At 39.0% G+C, this 18209-nt stretch overlaps 1 protein-coding gene across 3 annotated transcripts in view; it reads left to right on the top strand.

Annotated features, from left to right (window-relative positions):
* LOC121726604 (unc-112-related protein-like) overlaps positions 1-17770 on the top strand; it is a 52426-nt gene extending 34656 nt beyond the window's left edge. The window contains exons 2-12 of one of the 3 annotated variants that reach the window (XM_042114032.1): positions 1723-1956; positions 2142-2374; positions 2624-2847; positions 4247-4460; positions 5914-6110; positions 6974-6997; positions 9734-9872; positions 10390-10488; positions 13872-14084; positions 16395-16631; positions 16914-17770. In XM_042114032.1, coding sequence (XP_041969966.1) covers positions 1723-1956; positions 2142-2374; positions 2624-2847; positions 4247-4460; positions 5914-6110; positions 6974-6997; positions 9734-9872; positions 10390-10488; positions 13872-14084; positions 16395-16631; positions 16914-17114 — 2015 coding nt within the window. In that variant the 3' untranslated portion in view covers positions 17115-17770. Of the gene's footprint in view, positions 1-1720; positions 1957-2141; positions 2375-2623; positions 2848-4246; positions 4461-5913; positions 6111-6973; positions 6998-9733; positions 9873-10389; positions 10489-13871; positions 14085-16394; positions 16632-16913 lie in introns of all 3 variants that reach the window. The other 2 variants (XM_042114031.1, XM_042114033.1) reach the window with 2 other exon arrangements.
* Positions 17771-18209: the final 439 nt, after the last annotated feature.

Raw genomic sequence — 18209 nt, 5'->3', positions numbered from 1 at the left:
CGGGCGTGAGTGTGAAGAGAGAAGGACGATGTTTGATTTTTAGAGTCAGGTGAGCTCTTAAGTATAACTCTTAAGTTTTGGTAATCGACGGTCCTACTTCATAAATTCCCAAACCTATGACTCACAGCAGCCTAATTCAGTTGGTTCGACCGACGTGATTAGTAAGTAATTTTAATTAGGTACCATTACGTTTAATAAGTAACGGGAATGACCATTTGGTCATGTGATGGACTATTAGCTATTTATAGTACACAAAATTTGCCTAGGTAGTGTATACAAATATATTACATATTACAAGACCACAGAATACCATATTATTATTAAAGAAGACTAAGAATAATTGTAGTCTTGAAATTTCAGTCTCTCTGATGGGCATTATTTAAAAGTAAAAGTAGTCAACTTCTCGACTGAAAAAAGTCAACTTGAAAGTATTAACGAGAATCTTCTTTGGCAGCAATGGTTTACTGAGCCTATTGTAAGTCATGATTTGTAAATTGTAATAACTCAAAAACAGCTCATTATAATACTCCTAGTTGTATAATCATATCTGAGTCAGATTTGTTGTAGCGTTAGAAAAAAACTAAATTATTAAAATAATAGAGCTAGGTATAACATGTACGATATTATGAGCATTTTCCAAGTACGATAATATTATTTTAACGTTGTGACGTAGTCGCTCAAACTAATTATTCTTGATAACAATTTGCCCTAAAAACTGCTTAGTAGGCTAATATAGCATTAAACAATTTCAATTCTGACTTAGTAGCTATTTATATTTACGGTTTTTTATTTGCGACTAATAAACTCAATTTTCTGAAGTTGATAATTCCACGATAATGATAACCGCATCTCACATTTGCGATGCCCTCTGGTTTACTTCACGAGCTGACTCATGCAATCATGTAAGAAGCAAAACGAATGAACAGGGCGTATCTTGCCAGTATAAGTAGACCCTAGCTTTCCCTTATTTGCTCATGGCGTCTTATAAAAATGGGAGTTCTTTAAACCGCTACTGTAGGGTTCAACTAACTCGCTAAATCGTGCACTACCGCTGACGTCATAAAGACATTGGTTTTCTAGTTTTAATTTTACATCCGTCCAAAGACTACATGAGAAGGGCCAAAAAAGACTGATAGATGTTTCATTAAATAAACGTGTTGCACTTGCTAGCTTCAATATGCTAGCAATTTAACTTTTAAAATACATTTTAAAATAATGACTCAATCTTCTCAAGTCTTTCCTTGTCGTAAGCTTATCAAAATTAATGGCTTACCGTAAAATTAAATTTAATCAAGCGTCTATACATATGTAAAGATAGGATTAGCTTTTTACAACGTCTATCTCTAAGAGCATTACAGCTAGGTATAATTAATTCAATATTGGCCATCTATAATCTATTTGCCCAAATTGTAAAGTAGATACCGAATACAGCTCGACGAAACACCCAAACATGGGTGTTGGTACGAATTGGACACGATTGACAAAGAGCATTCTAAAGATAAAGCCTATGTTCTGAGGATTTTTGACGGTAGTTTATCTATTCAATATTCATTACCACTTTGGCTATCAAACGATTGCCAAGACCTTGACCAATTAACAACACTGTTGAATACAAATTTCTTGTCAAAAATCCTCGGAGTAAGTTAAGGAGAGAAACTGAAGATGTCGAGAGTCGAGAACCCACTTTGACAGTAGTTGTTAAAAATGATGCATATCTTGCAGATTTCAAGAAGGACTGGTCGGATCATGCGCTATGGTGGCCGACGCGGAACAAGTGGCTGGCCCGGCCGAAACACACGCTCGACCAGTACGGGGTGCACGCGGACGCGGCGCTCCACTTCACGCCCATGCACAAGCCCATCCGGATACAGCTGCCCGACCTCAGATACATCGACTGCAAGATCGACTTCTCCATTGACACGTTCAGCGCTGTCATGCAGCTGTGTAAAAGCCTAGGTAATATTTGGAATGAGTTATGGAATTAGAGAGAATCTCTGCTTTAGTTGGCAGACTGGTCTAGGGTTCCTGTATCTTTCTACTGAAAAGTTTTTCCACTTATTTTTTACTCCCTATTTTATTACTCCCTTGCTTTTGTTTCTGACGTTCACCATATTTCTAAACTATGTCTTTCGCACTTTCAGGCATACGACATCCGGAAGAACTGTCTTTGTGTTATCCGTTGGAGCCGTCTCACCTAAAACAGAACTACCAGAACCTGAAGGAAGCAAAGAAGATTAAAATCGCCCAGCCCGATACTAACACATTCATAGCTGCCACCAGGGGATCGTCGAATAGCCTGGACAGGTCTCTAGCTTGTCCCGCCACACCTCCACCTCCGAGGTCCCTGTCAGCCACGCCGGTTGCCTCACAACAGGTAAGAGACACACTAGAGATTAGCGTATAGCACCAATTATGTTACTTGAATTATTCACGGTAGAACCGTAACATTGGTCTCAAAATGTCGGGCTCGTAACTCCTTTCAGTATTATATCCGCTTGCAATCATGCAAGAAATCATTCGAGTATCTCTAACATTGATCAGTTACTCCACTAAAACTAGTAGAGGAAGCTAGAGCCGATAGGTAGAAGATGCTGCAATCTACTAAAGTCGCATTTATCCACAGAATGGTACCCTCCGCCGCTACGGGAACCACATATACAGCACGCAGAGCGACGGCTCCAGCGACGGCGGATACTGCAGCACTCCGCCCCGCGCCGCGTCCCTCGACGCCCTGGACGCCCTGGCGGAGATGTCCCTCGCCGACTCGCCGCTGGAGCCCGACACTCAATCCCGGGAGTCACTCCTCACGCCCAAGTCTCTAATGGAGCGCGCCAGAATGAATGTCGGGTAAGAATATTTTTTAAACTAAACGTATTTTGAAAATCAGATCTATAGAGATACAGTAAGTCAGAAAATTTTAAACGAACTAGTCACAATATGTTATTAAACCGCAGGGCTCTACCAGAATCATCATCTCAATATAAGAATCTTTCTCACATAATCTTCTCCAATCTCCATTGTCAACTTTGCCGGTAGATGGAGATGATCTGGGGGCACGGGAGTGCCCCCGCCAAGATGAGCCAAGCGAAGCGCGCAAGGGCACTACCTACCTTTTCTCGAAACGTTTCGTCGTAATTTTGAACCCTCGTAACTTTGGTTTGAATAATGCCAGATAATTGAAATTTTTAGGATATAGTGACATGGGTATAGTTATTAAATGCGCAAAGTTTGAATATCGTAGCTATTATATTTTATTTTAATTTTATTTTTAGTATTTGTTGTTACAGCGGCAATAGTCTATGAAAACATAATCTGTGAAAACTTCAACTCTCTTAGCTATTACCGTTCTTGAGTTACAGCCTAGAGACAGACAGTCAGACAGACAGTCAGACAGACAGTCAGACAGACAGTCAGACAGACAGTCAGACAACCAGTCAGACAGACAGTCAGACAGACAGTCAGACAGTCAGACAGACAGACAGACGGATAGACGGAAAGACAGCGAAGTCTTTGTAATAGGCTCCCGTTTTTACCCTATGGGTACGGAACCCTAAAAAATGAACTAAAAGAAAAAATGACGTTAACCAGCTTACAAAAAGAAATGAAATCCCACCAAAAACATTTTCATGTAAAAATGTTGCCAAGATGAGAACATAATATTATTTCGTCGTCGTTCGTCGTGTCAAAAAGTTGTGAGATCTCATGTAGAGCCAAGTTTCTAACCTTACATACTCAGTCCTAAATCTAAAAACCTTAATTTTACACTAAAGCGTGGCAAAATATTAATAATAATATAATATTATAATGTGTCAGCCGCACGAGAAGAATCTAAAAACTCTACACATTAGTCAAAATCGGTGGCTTGGCCATTTTGTTATTCGTCAGGGCTTTGAACTTAATAATATACCGTAACTAATGAAAAATTTTTGACACGACGAACTATAATATTATGTTCTCATCTTGGCAACATATTTACATGAAAATGTTTTTGGTGGGATACTATTATACCCTTACAATGTTATCAGTCAGGCTGACTACAGTTAAGTCGAGTCAGCATATTATTATCTCAACACAAGAGCCTACATTTAAGGTTACATCTACAGTTCTCTTCAGTTCTCACCCGACTATAGTCTGCGTAGAAGCCTTTTTTATTGCCCCTTTCCTTTTATTTAGTTCAAATTATTTTCAGTAAAATAAAGTCGATGCATTAACAAAACTTTTTTAATATCCCCCGTAATATCCGCAGCTGGCTGGACTCATCACTGTCCATCATGGAGCAGTACGTGCGGGAGTGGGACACGCTGCAGCTGCGCTTCAAGTTCTACTCGTTCTTCGACCTGACGGCCCGCGCGCCGGACGCGCCGCGCCTCAACCAGCTGTACCAACAGGCGCGCTGGCAGGTCCTCAACCAGGAGGTGCACTGCACCGAGGAGGAGATGCTCCTGTTCGCTGCGCTACAGGTGATTTTATTTCACTTTATGATTCATGGAAAACTTACAGCTAGGTACAGACGTACATTAGATGAGTAGGAATACTACTTAACTAGTTCTACCCTAAAATACACTTATGGTCTGCGAACAACTTCAAGGCTCGACAACAGTAGATGAGGAAAGCGTAGCGTTGTATTCTTAAATCTTTTTGGTATGACGTTTCCAATGTGCCAGATAAAGTTAAGCAGTCCTTGTATAGATTTTCATTGTGTAACGGCCGTTCCCAATATTTGATCTATCTCTGGTTTTGCCCTACTAAAGATAGGAATAGCTCACATTAGACATTAGAGACATATATTTTATATCAATGGATAATGTTACTAGGCATGCCAAATTGCTTGAAATTCTGTCACAGTAAAGCCTGTATGTTTACAAATACACTAGTTTTTGTTGCAGTCAAAAATACCTAGTAGTTTTGATTTTATAGGCATTCAAAGTTTCGAAAAATATTGATTCCCGCTAACAGTCCCGCGACCGCTTGTGACGTCATAGCACAATTACGCCGCCCGAGCCCCATACAATAAACGTGATTTTTTGCTCTATCTCAACAACGGCAACAGGTAGGCACTTGAAATTTTCACCAAGGTCTTAATTATATGTGTATTGTGTGAAGGAGTGCATCGAGCTTATATTATTTTGAAATTATGCTTTTATCATACATAGGTCCCACGGCCTGCCTGCCACGCAGATTATCATAAGGGTTGTTCAGGGAAGTAGGTAACGGAGTTTTAACACAGCTGAAGCTACATGACTGATTTGGTCGTCAGCTCTTAGTCGAGTAGTAGTAGAAGATCTATCAGTAAACAAACAAAGTTTACCTCTTTATAATATTAGTATATATTAAAAACTACTGAATTTATTTTAGTCGTTTTTTCAGTAAGTGACATAGGCTTTATATTTTGTTCCCGTGCGAAGCCGGGGCGGGTCGCTAGTTATTAAATATTAAAGTACACATAATATAATTAAGGCCTTGGTGAAAATTTCAAGTGCCTACCTGTTGCCGTTATTGAGATAGAGCAAAAAACCACGTTTATTGTATGGGGCCCGCGCGGCGGTATTGTGCTATGACGTCACACCGTAACCGGCCGCCCGCATCGTACAGTTACAACTTGTTTCGCTTATAAATCGGAAACTAATTAACGTATCCAAGTAATTCTTTCACTAATATTCTTTATTTTTGATAGAGAATGTGTACTGCTAATAATCAAAATTAGGTAACATTCTCCATTCAATGTTAGCTGCGATCGGTTGTATGTCAAACCAGAGATAGATAGAATATTGAGAACGGCCGTTAGACAATCAGACTATGCACAGTAATTTCCTACATAAATATTTTTAATTAGGAGGAATGAGATTACCCCATACAATGTCACAAATTTTACCTCCTTATGTCATGACTATATTCAATGTCATTTCATTCCAGTTGCAAATCGAGCTGCAGACCCTGGCTGGCGGCAGCGCGGAGGCGGCTGACACGAGCGCGGGGAGCGCGGGGGGCGCGGCGGAAGACGAGATAGATGCGGCCCTCAGCGAGCTGCAGGTCCAGTTAGAGGGGGGACCGCCAGCTAGAGCCGATATCACCGCTGTTCCCGAGCTCGCTGGATACTTGAAGTATAGGGGGTGAGTGTTATGTCATACCGTCCTTCCGTCGCACCTTCGTCATGTCCTAACTACGTCACAACTCACACCGTCCTACAGTCCTATGACCTACTTAGACGAATAACAACGCGGATAGTCGGCACACGCATGACAAAACTGGAGCAAAAGGGCCAAGCATGGTTCACGTAACCTGCGCGACTGAGAGACGTACAGCCTGGCAAAAATAGTAAAAATAAATAAATTGGATCTAAAAACTTTCCATACAAAATTGTGGCATTTTACATCAAAGATGTTGCAGCTATGAAGAATCTAGCGGCCGCATTTTTTATTTACTCTTTTTGGCCAAGCTTTAAGTGCGCTGTGCGATATAGTATAAGACACATAGGTCATAGATGAATGAATTTCCCCAAATCATCGTCCCGAGTCCCGACCAAAGGTCCCGACTATAGCATCCAATGCGTGGGATTTATAAACGTTAGTCGAGTATTTTACCGTCCGCATCATGTCAGTGACATGGGGTCAAAGACAATAATTTATGATACAATTATTTTAACATACATAATTATTTTAACATAATTATATTCGTTATAAATCTTTATCAAAACAACATTATCAATATTTGTTTCCTCGCAAATATTATTAAGTATTATTTTTATCATTTCTACTAGCTGTCCCGGTGAACTTCGTGTCACTTTAAAACCTTCCCTGGACTTCTACGAATATTTTAAGACTAAAATCAGCCCAATCCGTTCAGCCGTTTTCGAGTTTTAGCGCGGCTAACACATTTGAAAATCCATTTTTATATATAAGATTACCACCAATATTTATTATTACTTACTTATTTATTTTTATTTATTTCTTCCATCTCGGGGGTCGTCGTGAAGGAGTTACAACGCTTTATGTGCATCGTAAGGAATTTTGTCACCCCCAAATATTTATCCCCTAACATTTTTTTTGTATATAATATTATAATAACATACTTACCTATTTAACTTCCGTTTTGTAAAAAAAGCCGTGAAATTTGATGTACATATTATGGACCTCAAAAATATTAACCTAAGCCACCCGTGCCAGTCTGGATTCTCTTTTTTTTATATGTAATTTAAGAACGAGATAGATAACGTACTATTCCACAATTGAATATTAGAGCGCTTACAGACGAACGGCACTTATGTTCACGGGTCAACTGCCATCGACAAGTGCCGTTCTTCTGTAAGAAGCCTTATCTATCTTCTCCTCTCGGTCTTGTGTAGGACCAATGCCCAGAATTAAACAAACATTTTATAATCTTAACAACATTGATGTTTTGTAAATAGTGTACATATTTTTAACCGACTTCCAAAAAACGAGGAGGTTATATATTCGGCTGTGGATATATTATTTTTTTTATTTTTGTATGTTCGACCACTACTCCGCCGTTTGTGAACCGATTTTCAAAATTTTTGTTTTTTGTTATATTAGGTTTCACTCCAATTTGGTCCCATTTTCACAAATGTGGTGATCTGATGATAAGATCCATGAGTAATCGAGGGAACTCCTCAAAATTCATATGGAAACATATGGTGATTTTGGTTTTATGAGAAGCATCCTAAGCATATGCTACCAAAACGCAAGATTTTGCACCAAGGTATACTATTGTTCCGAAGATACTAAGAGAACTCCGGATTCCTTATAGATACAAGTTTGGGGGCTTAGGCGTTGTTTTAAGAACTGAAAGCATATGCTACTATGCAAATTACATTCATCATCATCATCACTACCATGTCAGGGTCACCAATTTCACAACTCACATGGTTGTATAATATGGATTCAATAAACACACAACACCATAAAATATCATCAGTCATCATGTTATGTCCTTATTTATTTGGTACATTTCAAAGCGATTTTAATACAAAAAAAACAAGTTCAAGTACCACAAAATTGAACATAAGTAACAAATTCAACCTTTACTCCAGAGCGTAAGGCACACATTTGGGTTGGACTGAAGGAAACGGGGCACTATGGAAAAAAGACTTAGAAAAATTTTGACGACAAAAATATGACCACCCCTTTTTATTATACCAATCTATAGGGGGCGCCAAGGGAAGCAAAAAAGCTCAGATAAACTTTTCTCAAAAATCAACCCCTGTCGAATGACAGGCCGAAATGTGACCCTTGTTAGTATGGTGAAAATACTTAGAAAAATTTGGCTAAGGTTTAGGACCTACGTCAATTAAATGTTGGTGACATGGGTTAAGGAGGATTGTTTTGGGTGAGAAAAACTCCTACTTACGAACCTTACTACTATACTATACTTACCTACTTGGAAACGTCCACCGCCTGTAAACTCTCCGTTTAGAAGAAATTTGCATTTGTAATTTTCGTAATCTTCAGATAAGATCATCTGTTTTCTGATGTTTACGAAGTATTTTTAAGGCATCTCAAGGCTGTGATGAGTGGGTCTTACTTAACTACTCAGCCACGGATACCGAAGGGGGGGGGGGGGGGGGGGGCTCGTGGGGCGCAGCCCCCCGCCAAAACAAAAACAAACACAATCCAGAAAGTCCAAAAGTAGGTTAGGTTAGGTTGGAACTTAGACCATAACACCCAGAAATAGGAGCCCCGCGTAGCGGGGCTCCGTCGACTTTCTTTTGTAGTAGTTTGTCAAATAAATTGGGGTAGGTTTGTAAACATTTACGAAGACTAAGATAATATTAAGAGGTTGAAGTATTTTCGCCATACTAACGAGGGTCACATTTCGGCTTTTTTTACTGTAAATGTAGCTTTGTAGTGTGAAGCGAATTAGACTCTAATTATTATTATTAGACTTATAAAATTTATGTAGCGGCTCTTTGAAGGTATGGGAAAATGTACAAACTCGATATTTGGCTCATCTGATTGGTAAGTCTGCCGACCCCTGGCCTAGCGGCTAGCACGTGTTTACTGTTCACTTCGATTTTTTAAAATGTATTGTTTAAAATTATCTACCTGATATTTGTGAGCACGACGTCTGCCTCTTAACAAATTGTAATAAGAATTAAGATACGTAGAATATTAAATATACTTACGCGATGGTTAGTAGGTAGGTGACTAAAAAGAGTGAAATTATTATTTTTAACAAAAAATTAAAACCGACTTCCAAGGTAAAAACAATAATAACACCCTTATTATAATATGAACTAAAAAGTATTAAATAATTTTTCCTATCTAATAGTGCCTTTTTCCGAATTCGGCTAAACCTCAACTATTTCTGTACTCAATCTTCATCATTTTGAAGTCGGTGCCAGTTCCAAAAGTTTCAAATATTCTGTCAGAGAACTAAAGATTCAGCTATCTGGTACCGACTTCAAAATGATGAAGATTGAGTACAGAAATAGTTGAGGTTTAGCCGAATTCGGAAAAAGGCACTAACGTGAAGTGTCGTGTCGCTTTAGTGCGGCTTCTCCTTTATTATAGATCATATTTTCATTTATTTATTTTGAGTGATCACTGATCAGTCGCTTTTCAAATTGATTCTTCATTTATGATGGCATGGGTGTTACGACACATTTTTGCTATTAATTATGTGTAGCTTCGTTTGAGTATAGAGTGTGTGACTGTACAAAAGCTATTTAATATCACTTAGTATATTATTATTATGCTAATTATACGAATATTTCCAGTCGTCAGCGCTTCACACTGCGCGCTTACAAGCGTGGCTGGGTGTCTTGTCGCGACGGCGTGCTGCGTATACACAGCTCGCGAGAGGCGGCCGCGCGCGGGGACGCACCGTCTTACGCTGTTGAACTCAGAGGAGCTGAGGTGAGATTTTGATTTTTGTGTGAATTTACTGCAGAATTCAGAGGAACTGAGGTGAGATTTACCCGACTACGAAAAAAGGACTTTATGTTTGTGTGTTTCATACTCAGAACCTAAACCGTGCCAAATAAATTAATGTTTGTGCTAATTTATCTGGCACGGTCTAGGAGTTGAAAATGACTCAGGAAATAAACCGTGACATGAAAGGACAAAAAAAAGGTGGACTATCACAATCATATAAAAACATGGTGGGTATTTTTAGAGTGGTAACATCACTCAGATTTTAAGGTAATCCTTTGATCAGAATGGAATGTTAAGAACTTGCATAAAAGGCCTCATGAATTAAAATATTTTTTTTCTACACAGAAAGCACCTGTGATGTTAGTTTTATCTCTGTTACCACCCAATGGTTGTCTGGTAGAAAATGCCATATGGCATTAAGTCCGCCATTGTACATTGTGCAAGAAGTGTAATAAATAAATAAAATTTACTTTAAAAGTAATTCCCTTATATTTTAAAGGTAACGCCTGACGCGCACCCGGCGTCAGACAGATACGGCATCAAACTGGAGGTGCCGTCTGAAGACACCATGCACGAGATGTGGCTCAAGTGTGAGAATGTAAGTAATCTATATATATAAAACTCACTGACTGACATGGTGATCTATCAACGCACAGCCCAAACCACTGGACCGATCGGGCTGAAATTTGGCATGTAGGTAGATGATATGACGTAGGCATCCGCTAAGAAAGGATTTTGATCAATTCTTCCTCCAAGGGGTTAAAATAGAAAGTTTGTATATAATAATACTTCTTAACGCGAGCGAAACCGCGGGCAAAAGCTCGTAAAATATATTGCTCTGAAGAAGGTCACAAATAAGAAAATTGATCGATACGGTCCCTCGATTTTGGCTGGCAACCTACTAAATTCACTTGATGCTAGCGACAGGTGTTCAACATTGGCGTTAGGAATTTAATAATATTTTTGCAACAATTTCCAATGCCATCCGCTACTGCAATATAGGCCGACTGGAATATTACAATCAGCGGATTTCTTTTTTGAATCTCTGATTTTCTGATTTTAATCAGTTGATAAAGGTTTCGAATATTATGTGCATTAACGGAATAACGTCAGGGTGATTATGTATCATAATCCAGGGTTATTTGTTGTTTGTTCCATTAATTAATTCGAAACCTTTTTTTTTAAATCTTATCTATACTAATATTATAAATGCGAAAGTATCTCTGTTTGTCTGTCTGTCTGTCTGCCTCGCTTTCACGCCAAAGCTACCGAACCGATTGTAATGAAATTTTGTATACAGATAGTCTAAAGCCTGAGAAAGGACATAGGCTACTCTTTTACTGAAAAAAGGGTTGTAAGGGGGTGAAAATGCGTAAATTTGTTCAAATTAAGTTAGTTCCAAAAATTCATAATAGATGGCGCCGTGCGTCTTCTACATCGCGGTGACGCTTGCCCAGACTTCTTTCTATAAGAGGTGGTATCATCTTACATTCGAGTTTCGATTTTTTTTCGATTGTTATTACTTTTTACGTTATTAAATAACTCAGTACTTTATCTATGCAGTCACGTAACCTTAAAAGTTAAACCTATCAATGATATAAATAGTTTATGGGTAAAGTTGTGTAATTACGGGCCTAAATAAGCTTTAAAATTTGGCATAAAATATAAAGTTTAATTTAAAAAAATCAAATATTATGTACACACTGCACAGCTGTTTTGATTTAAGGGGTACCAGGTTTTTAAAAAAAAAAGCTTTTGACACCAATTTTGTTGACATCGCGCGCTATAAACTGAAGTCCACGCGGACGAAGTCGCGGGCAACAGCTTGTTTATTTTATAAGCCTTACATCCTGAAGATTAAGTCGGCTTAAGAAAAAGTTTACATTTTACAATTATATTATAACAATTACTTTAGGACATTAGGATAAACATAATATTATGATTAAGGACTATTTTTATAGTATTCAAATCTTAGGCTCAGAGAATGTGTAATAAAATTTAAAAGATTGTTACTGTGTTTGTCAGTGAACTCTGAGGCTAAAGCGCGTCACAGACAGAGCAGGTAATGTATGTTGTATGTTACATCCCGGGATGTACAGCTTTACATTATATTAATCTATCACACACACAACAGGTAATGTAATGTATCTTTCCCTACATTTCAATGGTAGCCGCCCCGCTTGACGCTCATTTCAGCTGCTAAAATGTTATACAGGCTGTTCTTATTTTTAATGTTGTAATACTATGGCCTTTCGAGTTACTTGCTATTAGATTCACTAGATAGTTCATCAGAAGATGATTCGGATTGTAATTTTGATGCGCGCATTGTTACATATTGTGCCAAAAACAGAACGATGTGGATTGAAGATATTTGATTGAAAATATAGGCTCTGGGAAACAGACTGCCTGCAGTACCTGCTGTGAAGTGCTGTGCTAAGGTGGCAAGTGGCAACACTGTGTGTATCTGTCTATCATACACATATTATTTATAATCATAGAAATTTTTGAACACCCTATGAAGAGAAGAGATGTATCGTAATATATATTTTCATATACCTCGGTATCTTAAGATACCGAGCTATATGAAAATATATATTTACATTTTGATACATCTAAATACATCTCAATACATCTCAATATATTTCTGTATATTACGATACATCTCTTCTCTTCATAGGGTGTTCAAAAATTTCTGTGATTATATTATTATTATGTACTAGCGACCCGCCCCGGCATCGCACGGGTATAAAATATATAGCCACTGAAAAAATGATTAAAATCGATAGCCTATGATCCTTCACGTGGTCTACTTCTTATCTATGCCAAATAACATGAAAAATTGCTCCAGTAGTTCGCAAGATAAGCGTTTCAAATAATTTTCCCCGTTTTTTCCACATTCTCCTATTAGCCTTAGCGTGATAAAAAGCGTGGCCTATAGCCTTCCTCAATAAATGGGCTATCTAACACTGAAAGAATTTTTCAAATCGGACCAGTAGTTCCTGAAATTAGCGCGTTCAAGTTATAATTTTCCCCGTTTTTTTCCACATTTTCCTCTATTTCTTCGCTTCTATTAGTCTTAGCGTGATAGAATATAGCCTATAACCTTCCTCGATAAATGGTCTATCTAACACTGGAAGAATCATCAAAATCCGTTGCGTAGTAGAAGTAGATTAAAGGGAACAATGAAGGACATGAGCGAAAAAAAGCGACTTTGTCTATATGTCGCAGCCGACTGGCTTAAATAGCCGTTCAATCAAACAGCTAGCCCTTTGACTGAACAACGCCAATCAATCACACGCCTAGCTTTTATATTGAATATTTTAGTCGCTCAAAACGTTCAACACTACAGCTGATTCAAAGACAATTTATTAATATAATGTAAAGATATACATCCCGGGAGGTACATTAATATACATTACCTGCGGGGCTAAAATGGTCGCTTTGAAGAATCATGATATGAATCATAATATGATTCATTTTTCTAAAATCGCAAAATGCAACTGCTTGCAATTCATTTCTGTATTTTCTTCTTCTTCTTCTTCTTTTAAAAATGGCCGCCTCGGTGAGTTGCCAATGTTTGTACTGATTTGACATTTGTCATTTTGACAATTTATTTGCTGAATTGATTGAGAGGAATTGCTAAATGTGACCATTTTAGCCCCGCTGCTCTGTCTGTGACGAGCTTTAAAAATACCAACCTCGGTTGTTTGTTGATTCTACATTCGAAACCTTTATCAACACAAAAAGGCTGTTGCATTGCTGTCGCAAGATACCTAATCAGTAATTCTATCGGTTTTGTTAAACGTAACGTTTACACAATATTTTTGACGACCTCTCTGGCTCAGTTAGTGAACTGTTGGTAGCTCAGGCCAGGGGTCGCGGGTTCGAATCCCGCCGACGGAACAAAAAGTTCCTGGGTCATGGAAGCGTCCATAGATATATTAAGTATTCGCTATTCGTATATCGCTATTTTTGTTACAGGAGGAGCAATACGCGGAGTGGGTGGCGGCGTGCCGGCTCGGGTCGCGCGGGCGCTCGCTGGCTGACGCGGCGTTCGCGAGCGAGGCGGCCGGCGTGCGGGCGCTCCTAGAGCTGCAGAGACCCCGCAAGGGCGCCGCCTCCCAGCTCCATGTGGAACATCTCCAGCCCGATAAGTACCTGGCGCCGAGGTTCCTCAAGAAACTTAAGAGCAAGGTGAGTTTTTTTTATGAAATAAGTAGGCAAACGGGTCACCTGATGGAAAGCAACTTCCGTCGCCCATGGACACTCGCAGCATCAGAAGAGGTGCGTTGCCGGCCTTTCAAGAGGGAATAGGGTACTAGGGGAGGGTAGGGATGGGAAGGGGAGGGTAGGGAAGGGAATGGGGTAGGGGCCTCCGGTAAACTCACTCACTTGGCGAAACACAGCGCAAGCGCTGTTTCACGCCGGTTTTCTGTGAGAACGTGGTATTTCTCCGGTCGAGCCGGCCCATTCGTGCCGAAGCATGGCTCTCCCACGTATATTTTTATAGTCTTTTTAGGGTTCCGTACCCAAAGGGTAAAAACGGGACCCTATTACTAAGACTTCGATGTCTGTCCGTCTGTCTGTCTAGAAGCCACACACAGAACCACTATAGTTAGACTTCTGAAATTTTCACAGATTGTGTATATCTGTTGTCGCTATAAGAACAAATACTAAAATAAAATAAATATTTAAGGGGGCCTCCCGTCTCCCATAATACAACTAAGGTGATTTTTTTTGGCCTTTTTTGCTCGTTATCAATGATGGTAACAGCTAGGCACTTGAAATTTTCACAAAATCCTTGATTATATTTATAATTTTATAATTAATAATAAAAAATTTTGCCTACTTTTGATCTATGGGGGTACCCTCTCTTTGTGTGCGAGTCCGAATCGCACTTGGCCAATTTTTTTATAGCCAGCGTAGCTAGCACGGGGTTTCCCAGTCGATTCTTCGGAAGAAAGTAATGGCAGTTTCTTTCAAATGTCTACATATCTTATTCCCGAGCATGGCACGACCCATCGACTTGAGTTTCAGTGGACAAAGACAAGAAACTCTTTCCATAGCAACCGATAAAGCAACGGCAATTTTTTTTTTTGACATTTAGTTTCTTGGTTCCTTTTTTTTAATTATGGCACCTCGCCTATAAAACCATGGCCAGTGTCGAGTAAATGGCGGCAAATTCAAAAAATCGACGTGTAGCAACCTTGTCTATAGCCAGAATTATAGTTTTGATCTACGAAATACGAATAATAAATACTAAGGAACTTTATTATTCGTAGTTTGTAGATCAAAACTATAATTCCGGCTATAGACAGGGTTGCTATACATCGATTTTTTTAATTTGCCGCCATTTACTCGACACTGGCCATGGTTTTATAGCCAAGTGCCATAATAAAAATAAAAACAGAATCAAGAAACTAAATGTCAAAAGCGGATCGTCATGCTTGACTTATAGATTTTCAAAAGCGAAACGAGATAGGAAAGAAACTTTTACTCCAATGTTTTTCCGGTAAAACTGTCAAAATTTAGTTTCTTTCGTTTGTCTACGTGCTTGTGCTAGCTATGGAATCCATAGGAGATTTTGTAGTGCAAGCTGCAAATCAACATAATATGATAGTGACTTTCGCTTACGCTAACGTTGCGTTAGCGTAAGCGATGTTGTCAGCTAACAATAAAAATCTGACAACAGTCATAAACAAAAATAACACGTTATTTTTTCAACATGTTGGCTAGAATTGGTACTTCAAAGTTGCCGAGTACATACGCGGCTTCACAACAAATGATTTTATTTGCATTTGTTGATGTTTAGACAATACTATACTGTACTCGGCGAAACATGGCGGTAGCGGTCATTGACTCCCTGTCAAAAACTTGTCATTTTCTATACAAAGCCGCGATTGACAACATCTGACACTCATTGTCAATCGCGGTCATAAAGTTAACATACCTAGCGGAATAGAGAAACAAAGGCCCTGAGCAAGCGAGATGTCACTACCAGTAACACTGCGTGGTAAAAAGAGACATGTGATACTTGACAGCAGCACTCTTTTTTTGACGTCCAGTCGGCACGTGCCGCACCTTGACAATTTAATCTCATAGAATTCATGTTCAATCATGCTTGTGTAAGTGTATACGTGCACATATTTTTCACACAGATGAAAACTAATTTTGGTTACGTTTGACAGCTCGAGATTGTTGCTCTATTCCGCGAGGTATATTAACTTTATGATCGCGGTTTATAAATATTGAAAATGACAAGTTTTTGACAGTGAGTCAATGAGCGCTATCGCCCTGTTTCGTCGAGTACAGTATAGAATCTAGATGACACCCGCAACTCCGTTCCGCCATTCGCTTATCGCGCAGGAACCGTACATTTATCAGAGATGACCTTTCCCGGGACTCAGTGTATCCATGCCCAATTTCAGCAAAATCGGCTCAGCGGTTTGGGCACACTTTCAATATTATTAAGTATCGAAGTATGGATAAAATTGTTGTTTTCAGTTCACCCAACGCGTGCTCGAGAGCCACGCGAACGTCAAGGACCTGCCGCTGCTGGAGGCGAAGCTGCAGTACATCAAGACGTGGCAGAACCTCCCTGACTACGGCCAGACCCTGTTCGTCGTCCGCTTCATGGGCCACCGCAAGGACGAGATCATCAGCATCGCCAACAACCGCATCATGAGACTCGACCCCAGCACCGGGGATCACATCAAGACATGGAGATTCAGCACCATGAAGGTGAGGTTTCTAGGTTACTTTTTTTTTTCATATAATATAATATAGGATCGTCGAGCGGTATTTGAAACTGATTCAATGGCCATTATGTTCGTCCTCCATGTTTGTGGGCGTATATTAGTTATGTGCTGAAATAAAACTCTGATTAATCAGATATCATTACATTTGGAGCCGGTGGGTTTGGGAGCATACACCGTTCCTTCCGAACGATTAAGTAATAAATATTGTGCACAGTCTGTGGTGTTCAACAGTGTAAACAAAGCAATTTTATTTTTATTTTTACAGGCGTGGAACGTAAACTGGGAGATCAAACACATGATGGTGCAGTTCGAGGAGGGTAACATTATATTCTCCGTGCAGTCCGCTGACTGCAAAGTCGTACATGAGTTCATCGGAGGCTACATTTTCCTCTCCATGCGCTCCAAGGACGCCAACCAAACTCTAGACCAAGAATTGTTCCACAAACTGACTGGTGGTTGGACGTAAACGATTATTTACCTTTTTAGATTGTACACATATTTTAATATGAATTTTTGATGTACAGCCTTTTTCATGTGCCTTCAAACTCAGGTCTGAATATTTTGATAAACATATACAAACAGCAAATAACAACACAATATAACTTGAAATGAAATAATATGGCTGTTTAATGATTACCTACTTTAGTTAATAATTTTATCTTCTCTTTAATTTAGTGTAAGTCTTCAACATGTAGATCTTATGTGCTTCCAATGCTAAATAATTTATGCTTGTAATGTCTGTCGTAATTATTATTGGTTAATATTTAAATAAGTATAACTTTTTATGACCCATCTTATTTTATACAATAAGCAAAGATAAATAGAGGAAACAAAAAGTATCATTACAACATAATATTATTAAGTAACACTGGGCTGAAATTTAAGATCTCTTGGTAAAAATTGAAGAGGAATACGTAGTCTTTGCAGACTGCAAATACTTTCGTGGGGCAAGAAGAGCGCACACACGGGAACACGTTGTTGGTAAATCAGTGATCAGACGGGTCGTGATTGGAAGATCACAGTCAGACGGTAACAAGTTGTTTGTAGCTAGTAAACATTACTGATATACAGTGTGTTAGTGTAAACACCGTTATCCTTGAAACCATCAAATGAGCCCGTCAAAATGAACAACCTTTTCTATGAGAACAATGCTGGGAACTAAAAAAAAAATGCCATCTTCATACCTATACAGATGGCCAGATCGACAATTTGTATATGTATGAAGACGGATTTTTTTGAGTTCCCAGATTGTTCTCATAGAAAAAGTTGTTCATTATGACGGGCTCATTTCATGATTTCAAGGATAACGGTGTTTACAGTAACATCTTGTATAAATTATTGTACACTTGCGCCGATTGCCTGAGTTCCAGTTTTGCTGAGCGATCTTATAATTATGCGCGGCCTAAAGTGCTTGCGAGTTATCTTATGTATTAGGATATTCATAAGTTTATATTCAATCTAGCACAGCCTTACAGATCTTAATAATTATGGTGCTCGTGTAGTTATTATATTTATTAAACAATGTAAGTGGCCTTATTATGTAAGAGATTATTTGCCTTTA

The sequence above is a fragment of the Aricia agestis genome, chromosome 4 (assembly GCF_905147365.1).
Source record: "Aricia agestis chromosome 4, ilAriAges1.1, whole genome shotgun sequence".
Classification (NCBI taxonomy): domain Eukaryota; kingdom Metazoa; phylum Arthropoda; class Insecta; order Lepidoptera; family Lycaenidae; genus Aricia; species Aricia agestis.
The sequence above is the reverse complement of the archived record's forward strand: the minus strand, read 5'-3'. Positions and strand labels throughout refer to the sequence as shown.